The sequence below is a fragment of the Artemia franciscana genome, chromosome 18, assembly GCF_032884065.1.
Source record: "Artemia franciscana chromosome 18, ASM3288406v1, whole genome shotgun sequence".
In the NCBI taxonomy this organism is placed as follows: domain Eukaryota; kingdom Metazoa; phylum Arthropoda; class Branchiopoda; order Anostraca; family Artemiidae; genus Artemia; species Artemia franciscana.
The window spans coordinates 7,971,671-7,987,077 of NC_088880.1; the positions used below are offsets into that span (position 1 = coordinate 7,971,671).

The 15,407-nt window shown below is 33.4% G+C and overlaps 1 protein-coding gene across 3 annotated transcripts in view; it reads right to left on the bottom strand.

Moving 5' to 3' along the window:
- Positions 1 to 15,407, bottom strand: part of LOC136038559 (C2 domain-containing protein 5-like) — a 289,931-nt gene that overhangs the window by 187,129 nt on the left and 87,395 nt on the right. For all 3 annotated transcript variants that reach the window (XM_065721729.1, XM_065721731.1, XM_065721730.1), the window contains exons 12-13: positions 13,357 to 13,461; positions 5,957 to 6,166 (exon numbers count right to left, since the gene is read on the bottom strand). In XM_065721729.1, coding sequence (XP_065577801.1) covers positions 5,957 to 6,166; positions 13,357 to 13,461 — 315 coding nt within the window. The remainder of the gene's footprint in view (positions 1 to 5,956; positions 6,167 to 13,356; positions 13,462 to 15,407) is intronic.

Sequence of the window (15,407 nt, forward strand, 5' to 3'; positions counted from 1 at the left end):
GACCGACCTAGGGCCCCAAGGATCCAAAAAACTTCCAAAATTCTAATACACTACGTGCCATGTGAAAAAAAAAGTTTCGGGGGAGATGACATGATGTGATTTTTAACAATAGAGCAATTTCAGAATTTCATGGCTGGTTCGAAGGGAGAAGGGGTCGCAAAGAAATTGAATTTGTTCTCTCCCTTCTATGTTTAAGGTATTAACAGTCAGCTTAAATGTGTGAGTAGGTACGAATTAAAATCGTAAGTCACTTTGGGTCTCTCTTCGACTTCGTCTTGTTCTATTGCAAATGGGTTCTCTCAAGTAAAAAATAAATAAACAAAAAAAAAAATACCAACTCGACATAACAGACAATACATTTTTATTGACTTGAAAAATGTGATTTCGAATTTTATAAGGTAATATAGCCTATCATCAGGTAAAAACTTTATTTTGAGTTTAAACAAATTTGATTTTGAGTTTAAGTAGAAACACTTTGACATAAATGCTACCAAAATTCAAGAGATGAAGCGTCATATACATGAGGTTACTATTAAGCTTCAAGTGCACAGGGCGACTTGTGATTTTACAAGCCGGCGAGTACGCTAGTATTCGAGTACACATAAGAATTCCAACCTGCTAAATAGCCAATAAACTGGCGTGTACCACGTACTGCCTCAAAAACCACTAATATTTTCCTATGCTCTGCAACTAAAAGATTGCGGACAATCTAATGTGAGCGTACGTGGCTAGTTGATAAGCTAGCTCACTCAAAACCAGGGAGCGATGTGTAAAGTTGGCAGCAGTTCAACGTTTTCTGGACCGTTCTTACAAGCAGCTAACGGAGCGTGTACACTCAACTAGTTTACAAGCTACTTGTGAAAAGGCTGGCTTGTAGCTTATAAACTGGCACCTTGCTCTCTACCCTTTACGAAGAGTACATACTAGAGATTGTTAAATTGACAATTTTCATATAAGCTATACTGCTATCTAAGAGGAAATCTATCTTATCAACTGTTCTGAATTAGACAACATAATAACAAAATTCTTACTACATTAAATTAAGTAATTTCTTTTTTTTTTTTTTTTTACCTCAGTGCCGGTTCCAATTCAACTTATCCTCAAAACCCGTGCATCTACCCGTGAAATGCTAGTACACTATGGCTGAAATAACCACAAACTATGCTAACTTTAATGATTGAAAACAAGCTCAATAAGCCAAACTTAACAGCATCACGTGCGAAATCACCCGTAAAACGCTAGCAAACTATGGCTATACTAACCATAAGCTGTGCTAACGTTAATGGTTTAAAATAACCTCACTACCTGTGCATTCATCCATGAAAGACGAATACACTATGGCTAAAATAACCATAAGCTATGCCGATGTTAATGGTTTAAAACAACCTCACTACGTTACAATTAACTTCATTACCCGTTCATTTACCCATGAAACGCTAGTACACTATGGCTAAAATGAACATAAGGTATGCCGATATTAATGGTCTAAAATAACCTCACTACGTTACAATTAACTTCACTACCCGTTCATTTACCCATGAAACGCTAGTACACTGTGGCTAAAATGACCATAGGCTATGCCGATGTTAATGGTCTAAAACAACCTCACTACGTTACAATTTCATTACCCGTTCCGTACACTATGGCTAAAATGACCATAAGCTTTGTCTAAAATAATGGTCTAAAATAACCTCACTATGTTACAATTAACTTCATTACCCGTTCGTTTACCCGTGAAACGCTAGTATACTATGGCTAAAATGACCATAAGCTATGCCCATGTTAATGGTCTAAAATAACCTCACTACGTTACAATTAACTTCATTACCCGTTCATTTACCCGTGAAACGCTAGTACACTATGGCTAAAATGGCCATAAGCTATGCTAACTTTAATGGTTAAAAACAACCACACTACGTTAAACTTAACCACATTAAGCGTGAAATCATCCGTGAAACGCAAGAAAACTATTACTAGAGTAATCATAAGCTGCGCTAACGTTAGAATAATCTTATTAACCGTAAATTTACCCATGAAACACTTGTATATTATGACTAAATAATCATAAAGTATAACGTTAATGGTTCAAAATAACCTCAGTACGTGAAAACTAACCTCATTACCTGTGCAATTCACCCAATAATTGCTAGTACATTACGGCTAAAATAACCATAATGTATGCTAATATTAACGGTTTAATTTTTTTTTTTTTTTTTTTTTTTTTTTACTGTAACTATTAGTTATTAAAGTATTTTGTATATTGAAATTAAAGAATTCAAAAATTAAGAATTAAAGATAATTGAAGAGCCTGATGTAGTGGATATCTGAAAAAAAGAAGGCTTGAAGTAAATTAGCGGTCAAAACATTAAGCTTAAAAAATAGAATAAACTTAAATAAAAAAATAAAAGAAAAGCAGCAGCCGAACAGTAATAAGCAAATACAAGCACAATAATTCTTAGTGGATATCTAATCAACGTTAAAAAATGGATCAGGTTATATGAATAACTTTAGAATTGATAAATGAGATAAGTTATGTAAAATATCACATTGATTTTGATCACTCCCGGCTCAATGACCAAAAAATAAATGATGAAATTACTAATACTACTAACAACTGACCGCAGCACCAAGCGACCTGAGGCCAACACAGCTACGTACGCTCCTCCTCCATATTCAAAGCCTCTCTCTTTACACCCTCCCAGAAAGTTTCTATTTCCTTTAAATCTTTCTTTATGATGTCCTCCCACCCCAAAGAATTTTCAAATCTGTTTCTGTTTCTATTTTGGTGATAAGTTTGGTGACAAACGTCGGTGGCAAAAGCTTGTTTTACTATTTTTGTAATAAGTAACGTTGTTTTAGTGGTAAGTTTGGTGGCAAACGTCGGTGGCAAAGTAAGTTCGGTGGCAAAAGTCAATGCTTGGCAAAAAGGCACAAATAAAAATTAGGAGTAAATCAAGTTTGTTTTTCTTTTTTTATAAAAATTAATGTTCATACCAATCGTTAAGTTTTAGTTTTTTTTTTCGGCATCATAATATCCTTCACAAAAATAGAATGCAACCCTGTCTTGAGCGTTTACAAAATTTTCAAAACATTGAAACAAAACCATATTCAAATAAAATATTCAAATAAACACTGCGTCTTTTGTACTATTGCAATCAGGTCTTCCATCGTTTCAAAGCGTAAAACTGCCAAAAATGAATAAAAAAACATTCTATGGTAGAAAAATAAACTAAAGCGTATGGATCAAAATTCTTAGACAACAATTACAAGACAGGGGTGATTTGCAAATTACTCTGAATTAGCCCCCCCCCCTCCCTAATTCTTCAACATCATTAAATATAAAACAATTCTTTATGAAAAAGTTAACATTGGTGAAAGTTGGATTAAAGTTACATATTCATTAAAGAAAAATTTATAATTTAAGCTTTGACATCATTAAATATAAAACAATTCTTGAAATCATTAAATATAAAACAATTCTTTATGAAAAAGTTAACATTGGTGAAAGTTGGATTACAATTACATATTCATTAAAGAAAAATTTATAATTTAAGCTTTGACAACTAGAATTTATCTTTCGTTAAGTGAATCTATAGTAAAGATTATGGGGATACATTGGGACTAGCAGGAATTAATTACTTAGAAACCAAATAATTTGGGGATTGAATTTATTAATCTAAATTAATGAGCATGGCGGTTCTGAAATTCGAATCATTCAATTAGTATTCCATAAGATAGACAAGTTGTTTCAATATGGCCTAAAAGTAAAACGGCCATGTTGTGACACACCCAATTGAGCATCTGAGAAACGCACTAGTCAAGCTTTAGCGTAGAGGGTGAGAGCTGAGGGGGTAGTGGTCTCCTGTTATATAGGATAATTTCGCTACGTTGCAAGTTTTAACGTTATTCTTCACTTTCATTCGTAAAATACTTTTGTTAATCAACATCAGAAATCAAATTCTGGAAGCAAATTGGGCGAAAGAGCATGCGTCTTGTCTGATCTAAGTAAAAAAGCATTTAATATAAAGTAAGTACATTTTATATTAGATAATCATTATTATTTTATATTCATTTTTATACATAGTCATCAATCATTTTATACATATGAGATATAATTATTTCATATTAAAGAGGCTTACAAAATGACCTGCCCTTCAAGAAAATATCATTAATGTGAAATATATATGGAATAAATGGGGAAATAAGCGTGAAAGAAATAAATGTTCACATTTAGGAATTCAATATATATTTCAATATGAACTCTCTTTATTAACTACTAAATTAAAAAAACTATAAATACACACAACCGCCCTGGGGAAGGCTCAAACAGCCTGAAAAAATCTAATAAAATAAATGCTGAAGGAATAAATCTAAATAAATGCTGAAAGTTTCTAGAACAGTCTAAAGTCTAACTTCATTTTGTCAATGATTTAATGAAAACAGCTGAGAATGAAACTCGTTTCAGCTCAAGAAAATTCAAAGAAAAATCAAGAAAAAAACAAAAGCATAGTGTTCAAAGTAGTTCCAATATAATAGTAAAATTGTGTATAAAATAATGTTCAAATAAAATAAAATAAAATAAAATAGTGTTCAAATATAATTTCTTAGACCACACAGCTTTTTCATTTACTAAGAATTAAGCAAAGAATAAACAGGTTTAATTCCGACAAAGCAGTGAACAAAAACAAAATATAAAAAAACTACACTTTAACAAAAAAATAGAAATAAAAATAAGATAAAAAATAAAACTTCATTTACTAAAATTAAGCAAAGAATAAACAGGTTTAATTCCGACAAAGCAGTGAACAAAAATAAAATATAAAAAAAGCTACACTTTAACTAAAAAAATAAAAATAAAATAAAAATAAAACTGCTTTGTCGGAAATAAACCCGTTTTTTCATTGCTTAATTTTTAGTAAATTATATATAATTTTTTATAAAACATAAAAGACGCAACAACCTTTGGAATTTTGCGGTTAGGAAAGGGGAAAAAGACAGTGGAAAAATCACTATTTGTAGAAATTTTTCGTTTTAAGTTTGACTTGAATATTCAATTTAGTTTTTACTAGTTTTAAGACTTATTTATTCATCTATATTAGTACCTGCAATCTGTATTTTTTTTATGATCGTTTATTTTAATTTTTGTTCGTTTTAGGTTTCATTTATTCTTTAATAGTAATTTTTGGTCATTTTGAGTTTGAATTATTCCAGGAATTTAAGTTCTATTTTTCTTTGAAAAACTTCTTTTTCGGAAAGGTTTTTTAATTAATAATGAAAAAATAGACAATGAAATAAGTTTTAGCTCAAGAAAATTAACTTTAGAGGTATATTTATATATTTTCTTTTATGTATGCACAGTAAACACTATAGTTTCTGCGATTCCGGAAAAAAATGATACTGCTAGTTTTTTGTTCATTTGGAAATTTTTTAAATATTTTTGGAGCATTTTCTACATTTCTCTCTAGTTGTAACCAGAGCTTCAAATCATTAAGATAAAAAACTACAAAGAAAACAAAAAAAAATAAATAAAAAAAAACTATATTGGGCAAGTTACACTTGTTGAAAATCAAAATGGGGACAAATGGGAAGCAGGTCCTCGGATGGGATGAGATTGGGTCTTAAGGGAAGATTTGATAGAAGTAGAAGCTTTATGCGAAGACGGTAAAGAGCAAGGTTGAGAACAGAATGGGGCTAAGAAGGAACATACGTAGTTCCCAGTGGCTTATTGGCCTCATTCATTATAGTGGCTCGTATTGGCCTCAGGTGGCTTAGTGTTGCAATGAGTCTTCAGTAGCAGATGATACCGATAGTGAGAACATTATTCCTAGTAATTGAAGCTTGGGCTTTTCCAGTCAACCGCTACGTCGGCCACAGACGGCCGAGCCCTGCGAGAGATTTATAGTACAATTAAATTTGCAAGGTATGGAAGATTCTTTTAAATGAATGATTTACTTACTTTGACAGTAGAATCTTCAATTCCATAAAATTCTCTGCTTTCTATAAGATATTCCATCAGCTTTTTAGAAAGTTGGGCCACTTTTAGTTGATCTTCTTTGCTCCCAGTGCCAGATAATGTTGGCGGCCTACTAGGTGGCAAAGATGAAAGGTAAAGAGCGGTTCCTGTGGCCACGCCAATTAATTGTTTGTCGCCTATACTGACAGCCACCTAGAAGATAATTAATAGACAGATCATAACTACGACTGGACTAAGGTAATCCAGGAACCCAGGACACATCGTCAAGTAAGTTTAGGGAGCACATTAGATAAACTCAATTCCTAACTGGCCCGTTGCTGACGCCAGAATAGCATACAATAATTTCGCAGTTTTTTTTATTATTATTATTTATTTATATATTAATTGCGTGACACCTCAACGTGAAAGAAAACAGAGTTCAATGCAAAAATCTTATTTGAACCAAAGAATTATTGCTCTTTGTCCAAAGAACATTTTAGTGAGATCATACAATAAGTTGACCAAGACATGAAACAGAGTTTCTTGGCCATAAAACCATGACAAGGTCAACAACTACACATTTTACCGGAAAAAAAGAATTTACTTATTTTAACGGCCGGACGTATAAGCATTTAAGCTTATAAGTGCATTTAAGCACTAAATAACAGAACCACTAGATGATGACTAGAAGGTCAAGCTACGAACGTTGAAAATCTCCGAGATTGACTTCTTATCTCGGTCTGGCTGCTGTCAATGATGTTCTTGAGTGTATAGTTTCTGTACAGACAAGTACTTAAATGTAAACAGTCTTAGAAAAAAAGTTTTATTTACAATAAATGAATTTATAATTAAGAAGATCATATCGGAGTGAATGGGTCATCCAAAATATTGACACAATATATACGGTTCTCATAACCTATTTCCAGAGTCTTGCAATTTTTCCTGTTTTATTAATAAGCTTTGGTTCCGTATTATCGTACGGCACCACCATGACAGCTATACTGTGCACAGACCGAGCAAACTAAGGACACAGCCGAGTCGGAGTGAGGCTCAAAAACAGTTTTTTGGGTGGGGGGGGGGGTAATTCTGTCAATTATGGCTACTACCTTTCGTAACTCTGGAAACCACTGACTTTGCTGTTGTTTCTGATAATCGCGATGGCTTAGTAAAAAAAAATGGTAAAGAATACGGTATTGGATTTTACAGTCCCTACCGGTGGTCTTGAGGTCCATCTCTAGGTCCTTCAGCCATGAAGTGCAATTGGGGGGTGGGGGTTTTGCGGCCAACCATCCCGTGCTTTCCCACACCCTTCTTGTTTACCTTCCCCACATTTCTCCAAGTACCCATTTAGAGCTGGGTTGACTCCGTCTGAGCTTACAGTCACGCCACTGACCCCCGTCCGAAACCAAATAATTGGGTACATCAGAATTCAAACCCTTACTCTGTTGGACAAAGGATCCTAAATCTAGCGCACCAATCCACTTGGTTAAAGCGGATCAAATATTAATCCACTTCGTAAAAATATTAATAAAAGGTCTAAAGCCAAACTTGACAGTCATGACAAGCTGTTCAGTTTATTTTGTGTGTTCACAAGAGTAATTGTGCATATAAATACTCTGTGGTATATCATGGTAGTATTAATTGTATATATAAATATTGGTTTTTTTCTTCTTCTTTATTGATTTTAGATTTTATATTTGGATTTTAGATTTCATAGATGATTTTATATTTGGATTTTGGATTTCATAGATTTTTTTTAGATTTAGTCTTTTAATGAAGTTTTCCTAGATTTAGCGCATGACGCCTAGTTTTATACACGCGAAATATCCGTCGCTCAGTTCGTCTTTTCCTTTCTATCTACTGCCCCGTTGTTTTTTCTTCATTTCAAAATTTTTCCTCTTTGTTTAGTATGAATACTGGACAGATTCTTATTTTATGTTTTATTTTTTAAGGGTGATGAGGAGATGGTTTACACTGATGGACTTGTCAACTGTCACAAATCTCATTACTACTACTACTAATACTTCTAATAACTCACCGCAGCACCAAGCCGCCTGAGGCCAACACAGCTACGCAGGCTCCTCCTCGAACCTAATCTATTCAAGGCCTCCCTCTTTACACCCTCCCAGGAAGTTCCCATTTCCTTTAAATCTTTATTTATGATTTAAACTCTCATTACTGGGGAGACAAAAATCATTGTCTAAGCTTCGAAAGTTTTCAAGACCATCCCAAGTTTAAGTGTAGTCTGAAACGATTTCAGGTAGTATCTTGGAGTCTTTCATTTTTGGAGTCTTTCAGTTTCAGTGAAGTCTGAAACGATTTCAGGAAGGATCCTGGGGTCTTTCATTTTTTTGTGATATCATAAATGCCGAAACGTGTCTGATCATACTGAAATACGGTAAATGAACATTCGTCAATATCTGAGAGAGTATCAAAACTTAGTTGTTTTTTTTTCGCAAGATCGAGCAACACTACACTTATGTTGTTCGTGAGTGGCTTGATAAACACTTTTCTAGAATATTGTTTGATTGCTATAACCCCTACTGCTAAGAAGTCACTGCAGCACTGAGGCCAAAACAGCAACGTATACTCCACCTCCATCCCCATCTGTTCAAAGCCTCCCTCTTTACAGTCTCTCAGGAAGTTGCAATTCCCTTCAAATCTTTCCTTGCAATATCCTTCCATCCCAACTGTGGACGATCTCCTTTCCGTTTAGCCCTAGGCAGCTGGTCGAATTGAGTTTTCATCATAAGGCGCTGATTGAATATGGTGCAAGTATTTTTTTTTTTTTTTTTTGAGCTGACTTAAAGAGCAACGTTGCAAAACCTAATTTAAATATTTTGTTTTATATTCAATGTTTTCTAGACATTGGCTCATAAACATATGAAAATATTTTTGGAATAGGGAATGACTTTTCATTCACACTATTAACTCGCTTTAACTATTTTATTAAATATTTCAGCTTAAATTTTTGACATCTTCAAAAACATTCCCGCTCATACAAGAAGATAAGTGGAATAATGGAAAAGAAAACGAAGAAAATTTAATATCTAAGAAATAGAATTTGAAAAACCCCTTCTAGATTCACACTCGCTCATTAAGTGTAGATACAAATTGTCCCTCCGTGTTCTAAACGTCTTTTGTCAGCACTTCTTTCAGAAGATGCCACAATGTCAATCTGATCCACCATATTTTGAGCTTCCAAAACGAAATATTGACCTTAAACTAATCCACCATCACATACCGCTATTCTCTAATGCTATAGACAAGTCTACTGTCACTAAAATAACGCTTTCAAGTTATTTCAGATGTAAAGAATGTATTTTTATAGTTCTCGCTATGTTTCGCTGTGGCATCGTTACCATGGAAACTGGGAAGTTTTTACAGTAAATTATTCCATGCTTCGAAATTGAATGGATTTTATATAGTGGCAACTAGTGCATTTTTCCTTTGATTTATCCGAAATTGTCACTCTGCGGCACAAAATCTTGTGCCGCAATGTGTAAAAACTTAAATGTGTAAACGCAATGTGTAAAATGTGTAAAAACTCGAAAGGGCTTTGTTCCCCAGCAATTTAAGCTCCAAGCATGGATTTTCAATTCGTTTTCCAAGCATTTCGTATCCTACACAATTTGAGAGCTATATAACAAAATTTATCCTTTGCGTAAATCAGTGTTTCTCAAACTGTGGTACGTGTACCCCTTGAGGGAAAGCAAAAATTGTTAGGGGTACGCGACTGGTCAAATAAAAAAAATAAAACAACCCTTTAATTCTAGGACTGGCAAAGGTGTCAGAATTATTTCTTTCTGACTCTCAAGCGGTTTCAGTAGGGACACGTTGACGCGCGTCACTTAGTGCGCGTGTCACAAATGCTTAGTCATCAGAGCGACTGTTTAGGCCGGCCAGTCTCACGTGTCACTGCAGTAGCATTGCCTGTTATTACAAGCACGCTCTCAGTGTTCTGTTATTTTTGTGGTGTGTTCTGTTATTCTGCAGACACTCAATTTTGTTCAAACAGTATTAGTCATAGTAGTAACAGTAATAGCAGTAACAGTAACAGTAATGTTCAAAGAGTAATTCCTCATAGGCGGACAAACGGAATCTATCATTTTTCACCAGAGGTAATTTATACGGGTTAACACATCTAGTTATCAGTGAATTTTGATGTTTGGACAGTAGTTTCTGGTCAAAAAAGAAATTATGTACATGCTGAATCTTAAAAAACCAACTAGATAGTAGCAGATGAAATTTCTGTGTAAGAGTCATTATGTCTAGAAACAGGTAAGAAGTACGTGTTTCAGAGTGGGTATCTATACTCCTCGGGTGTTGTAAGAACTTATCTAGAATTCGAATAGCTTTGTTTTGTAGGGTTTGTAGTGGTTTAATATGTGATTTAAAAGTAAGCAAAAATATAGCTGAGCAATATTGGAGGTGCATATCAACTAGGCAAAAATATAGGATTCTTAGAACCTTATATGATAATAGAAATTTTAGTCGGTGGAGCATACCTATATTTCTTGATAATTTTAGTCTCAACAACGAAATATGTGTTTTAAAAATTCATGGTAGGGTCAAAAACGATACCTAAATATTTTGCTGTGTATACTCTTTTGATTTAATGATTATTATCAATGTTAATTTTATTCAGAGAAAGATTTTTCAACTTTTGATTTGATCTTCCATAAATAATAAATTCTGTATTATCAAAATTAGGGACAAGTTTGTTAATTTGGAACCAATTTGTGATGGATTTTGCCACTTTTATCAGTTTTTCTTTCAGTGCATCTAATGTTGGTGCTTTTAAACTTGCTCTAGTATCATCCGCAAACATAATTGTTAATGCATTTTCAGGAGTAGATTTAGGGAGATCATTTATATATATTAAAAACTAGCTGTTGGGGTGGCGCTTCGCGCCACCCCAACACCTAGTTGGTGGGGGCACTTCACGCCCCCCCCCAAGCCCCCCCGCGCGCGTAAGTCGTTACGCGCCATAATAGTTACGCGCCATTGTAGTTGTGTCCCTATGTCCCACCTGTGAATATAGATATATATATATATATATATATATATATATATATATATATATATATATATATATATATATATATATATATATATATATATATATATATATATATATATATATATATATATATATATATATATATATATATATATATATATATATATGGTTTTAACTACGTAAAACTTGCGAATATACAACATTCTTTGCTGTCCCATGGTCTTTGCATATAAATAGATTGTCAGGTTTACCGACTCTTGAACATGCAATATATAATGGTCCATGGGAAAACAATCTGTATTCAGATCTATACCTCATGATTCTAATGATTGCCCTTGAGCTTTGTTGATGGTGATTGCTAATCGACCATTCCCTGTCCCGGTGTCCCGGTCGTCATTTATATCCCCCTGTTTCCCCCGGTGTCCCCGTTGTAGTTGTGTCCCTGTGTCCCGGTCGTCATTTATATTCCCTGTGTCCCGGTCGTCATTTGTATCCCGGTGTCCCGGTCTGTATATACATTCGTTTTTTAGTTTTGTTTTTCTCCTTTATTTTTTTCCTTTTTTTTTCTTTTTTAGTTTATTTAGATTTTTAGATTTTTTAGTTTTTTTATTAGTTTTTAGTTTTTTTTTCTTTTTAGTTTTTTTGTCCCGGTCGTCATTTTTCCCCGTTGTAGTTGTGTCCCTGTGTCCCGGTCGTCATTTATATTCCCTGTGTCCCGGTCGTCATTTGTATCCCGGTGTCCCGGTCTGTATATACATTCGTTTTTTAGTTTTGTTTTTCTCATTTATTTTTTTCCTTTTTTTTTCTTTTTTAGTTTATTTAGATTTTTAGATTTTTTAGTTTTTTTATTAGTTTTTAGTTTTTTTTTTCTTTTTAGTTTTTTTTTAGTTTTTACCTTCTTTTTAGTTTTGTTAGTTTTTTTTTTTACTTATGTCCTGGTCGTCATTTATACTCCCTGTGTCCCGGTGCTTTGTTGATTGCTAATCGAACATTCCTTTTGTCCTGGTCGCTTTCTCTTTGAGTGTCGTCATTTATTTTTTTCTTTTTTAGTTCTTTTAGTTTTTACCTTTTTTAGTTTTTTTTTAGTTTTTTAGATGAAAATTTTTTTTAGTTTTTTCCTTTTTTTCTTTTTAGTTTTTTATTGGTTTTTACCTTTATTTTAGCTTATTTTTCAGTTTTTTCCTTTTTTTTATTTTTTTTTTATTTTTTATTTTTTTTAGTTTTTTACCTTTTTTTAGTTTTTTTAGTTTTTTAGCTTTTTTACTTTTTTTATTAGTTTTTAGTTTTTTTTTGTAGTTTTTGCCTTTTTTTAGTTTTTTCATTTTTTTTTTTTAGTTTTTTATTGGTTTTTTACCTTTATTTTAGCTTATTTTTCAGTTTTTTCCTTTTTTTTAGTTTTTTTAGTTTTTAGTTTTTTTAGTTTTTTACCTTTTTTTAGTTTTTTTAGTTTTTTTAGTTTTTTAGCTTTTTTATTTTTTTTATTAGTTTTTAGTTTTTTTTGTAGTTTTTGCCTTTTTTTAGTTTTTTTAGTTTTTTAGCTTTTTTATTAGTTTTTAGTTTTTTTTGTAGTTTTTGCCTTTTTTAGTTTTTTTAGTTTTTTAACTTTTTTATTTTTTTTATTAGTTTTTAGTTTTTTTTTGTAGTTTTTGCCTTTTTTTAGTTTTTTCAGTTTTGACGTCACCTGATCCAGTTTTTTCAGGTGACGTCACCTGATCCATCCACAGATCCACACACAGACAACTTATTTTTATATATATAGATAATAGGAGTGCTAAAATTGAACCTTGCGGTACACCGATATTATTATTCGATGTCTCCGACGAATATTCACCATCAATATCCACCACAAACCTTCGATTGTGTAAATATGATTTAATTAACTTTAAAGGTACTCCTCTTATTCCCGTATTTTCAAGTTTATACTTCATTATTTTTTCAAAAACATGAATGTAAAAAGAACATATCTGTTTTGCAACTTCGCTCTTTTAGCCAGAATAAAAAAAAAGTTGGCAGATATTAAACAGGACTTTATGGCACCAACTTAATGGCTGCCATAAAGCTGCCATAGGGCAAAAAAATAAAATGAATTATAACATTAAGCAATATCCACATTAAGCAAGGGAAAAAAGGAGACAAAAAGGCGAAAAAAAATCAAACTAAATGATTCCATCATAAATATACGAAAAATGTCTCATGTCTAACAATTTAAAAAAAAAGGAACACAACAAACAGAAAAAAAATACAAGAGAGCTAAAAACGATAATCAAGCACTAAAAATAATTCAGCCTCGGTGAAATCCACTCTGTTCAAACAATAATAAAATGAATAATAAAAAGCAAAATAAAGAAAATTACAATATAGAAACCGAAAAAATACTTACATTTAGTCCAAAAATAGCATTCATGCCTCTGACACGAAGTTTTGCAAGAAGTTGGCGATGCAGCTCGTATTCAAGGAAAGGTAAGGCATCAGACACTTCTTTTGCCTGAAAAGAGGATCAAATGTATTCTTTAGGAGGAGTATTGTCTCATGAAAGTCAGCACGTTCTGTGGATGAAGAATAACAGATTGCTAGAGATTGTCTTTGTTGGCCAACCGTCTAGAACTAAACAAAAAGCAAGTCGTCCCCAAATGGAGTGGGAAGACATCGTACAGAAATATTTAAGGGAAGAAGAAACTTCTTTGAAGGGTGTACAGAGGCAGACTTTGAAGTTGGTTGGATGAAGGAGGAGCCAGCTTAGCTGTTGGCCTTAGGTAGATTGGTGCTGCAGTGAGCTGTTAGTCATAGAAGTAGTAGTATAGTAGTAGAAGTAGTAGTAGTATACTATAAGCTAATATTTTATTGTAGAACTTGACATAACCGTATAAAAAGTCAAATTCATATGACAACTCCAAATAAGTTATTAAGATTTGCGTTGCTGGCGTCAAAACAAGAAATCACTAACGCCATCTCGCACTTGACGATGCTTAAAACTTTGTTTAGAACATTAAATGGTGAAAAAAGGATTATATATTGAATTAATTAAAGACCTCGAATAAGATAAGTCATTTACCGTATTTTTGGACTATAATCAAACTTTGAGTATCGAGATATATTCAGTGATAGTTTCTGTCCCCGCCCACTGATGGAAAGGATGTTTACAATAGGTGAAACAGTGTTTTGCAGATTTACACACTACAAAAGCTGGCCCGTGAAGATAATAAAAGTTATACCAATTAAGGACGGTCAAGTTAAGTACCAAGTACTCTGCTACGGAGGTAAAAACGAACTCGCAATTGTTACCGCTGGGTCCCTAATGCAATACGATGCTGGTTATGAAGTGGCCAAAACCGACAAAAGGCCCGCAGTGGCAAAAGCACTAAAAGAAATGCTTCAAAATCCAGATCTTGGTGGAACTGTCTCGAGTAACGCAACTTCGCTTCGAGAATCGCTTGATCAAATAGCGCTCAAGATAGCGTCCGATCAAGCCAATATTAGCACAACGGTTTCTGCTGAAATCACAAAACAAGTAGAAAAACTAAAGGACAGTATGCCAGGAATTACGACTTCTCAGATTGAAAAAATCACTCAAGCTGTCCACGACAGTTTGAAGATCGAATACGACATGAAGTTTGAACTATACCATAAGTCATTACTGCGAATTGAAAAAATGATTTCGACCTATGAAAAGTCAGTCAATTCGCTATGGTGTGAGATTGACTCTTTGAAACAGGAAGCGAAGGCAACAAAGCTGGTCATACATGGCGTGAAAGAGGTTTCCGCCTCACAAACTGTGTCATCAAATCTGTTGAACATTATGAAAAAAAAGCTGGAAATTAGTGACCTCAGCATAGCCGATATAAGTGATGTTCGAAAGATTGGCAACAAGACAAAGGAGAGAGGGGCATCTTTTGAGGTGAGCTTCAGAACAGTTTTGTTGACAAAAACAGTACTGGTGAAAGAAAAAAATTAAAAGGAACAGGTCTCTTCATTTCTGAGTCTTTGACTAAAGCGAGGCTAGACCTCCTCAATGCTACTAAAGACAAAGTTGGAAATCGGAATGTTTGGACAGTAGACGGAAAAATCAGGGCCAAAATAGGGTCAACTACAAAGCGAATTACGAATGTCGATGACATAATTGCATTGCCCGATCCTTCTCAACCAGTAATGTAACAAGACAGGGAGTAATTGCATTGTGTCAGCGATTAATTAATCAGTTCATTTAGTGCATTATAAAGATGAATCGACTAGAACAGTTTGAAAAAAAAATCCTCTGTGCCTAGATTCTTTGATAAACACAGTGCTAGGTGAAGATGACAAAGAACAGAGTGAATTATTGGTAGATATTATATCATGCAGATATGTAAGTGAGTGCTCAGAAAAGGTAAATAAGTCGGACTTAAGGGTTGGTCACTTAAATAGTCAGTCATTACAGACAGCATATGATGAAAT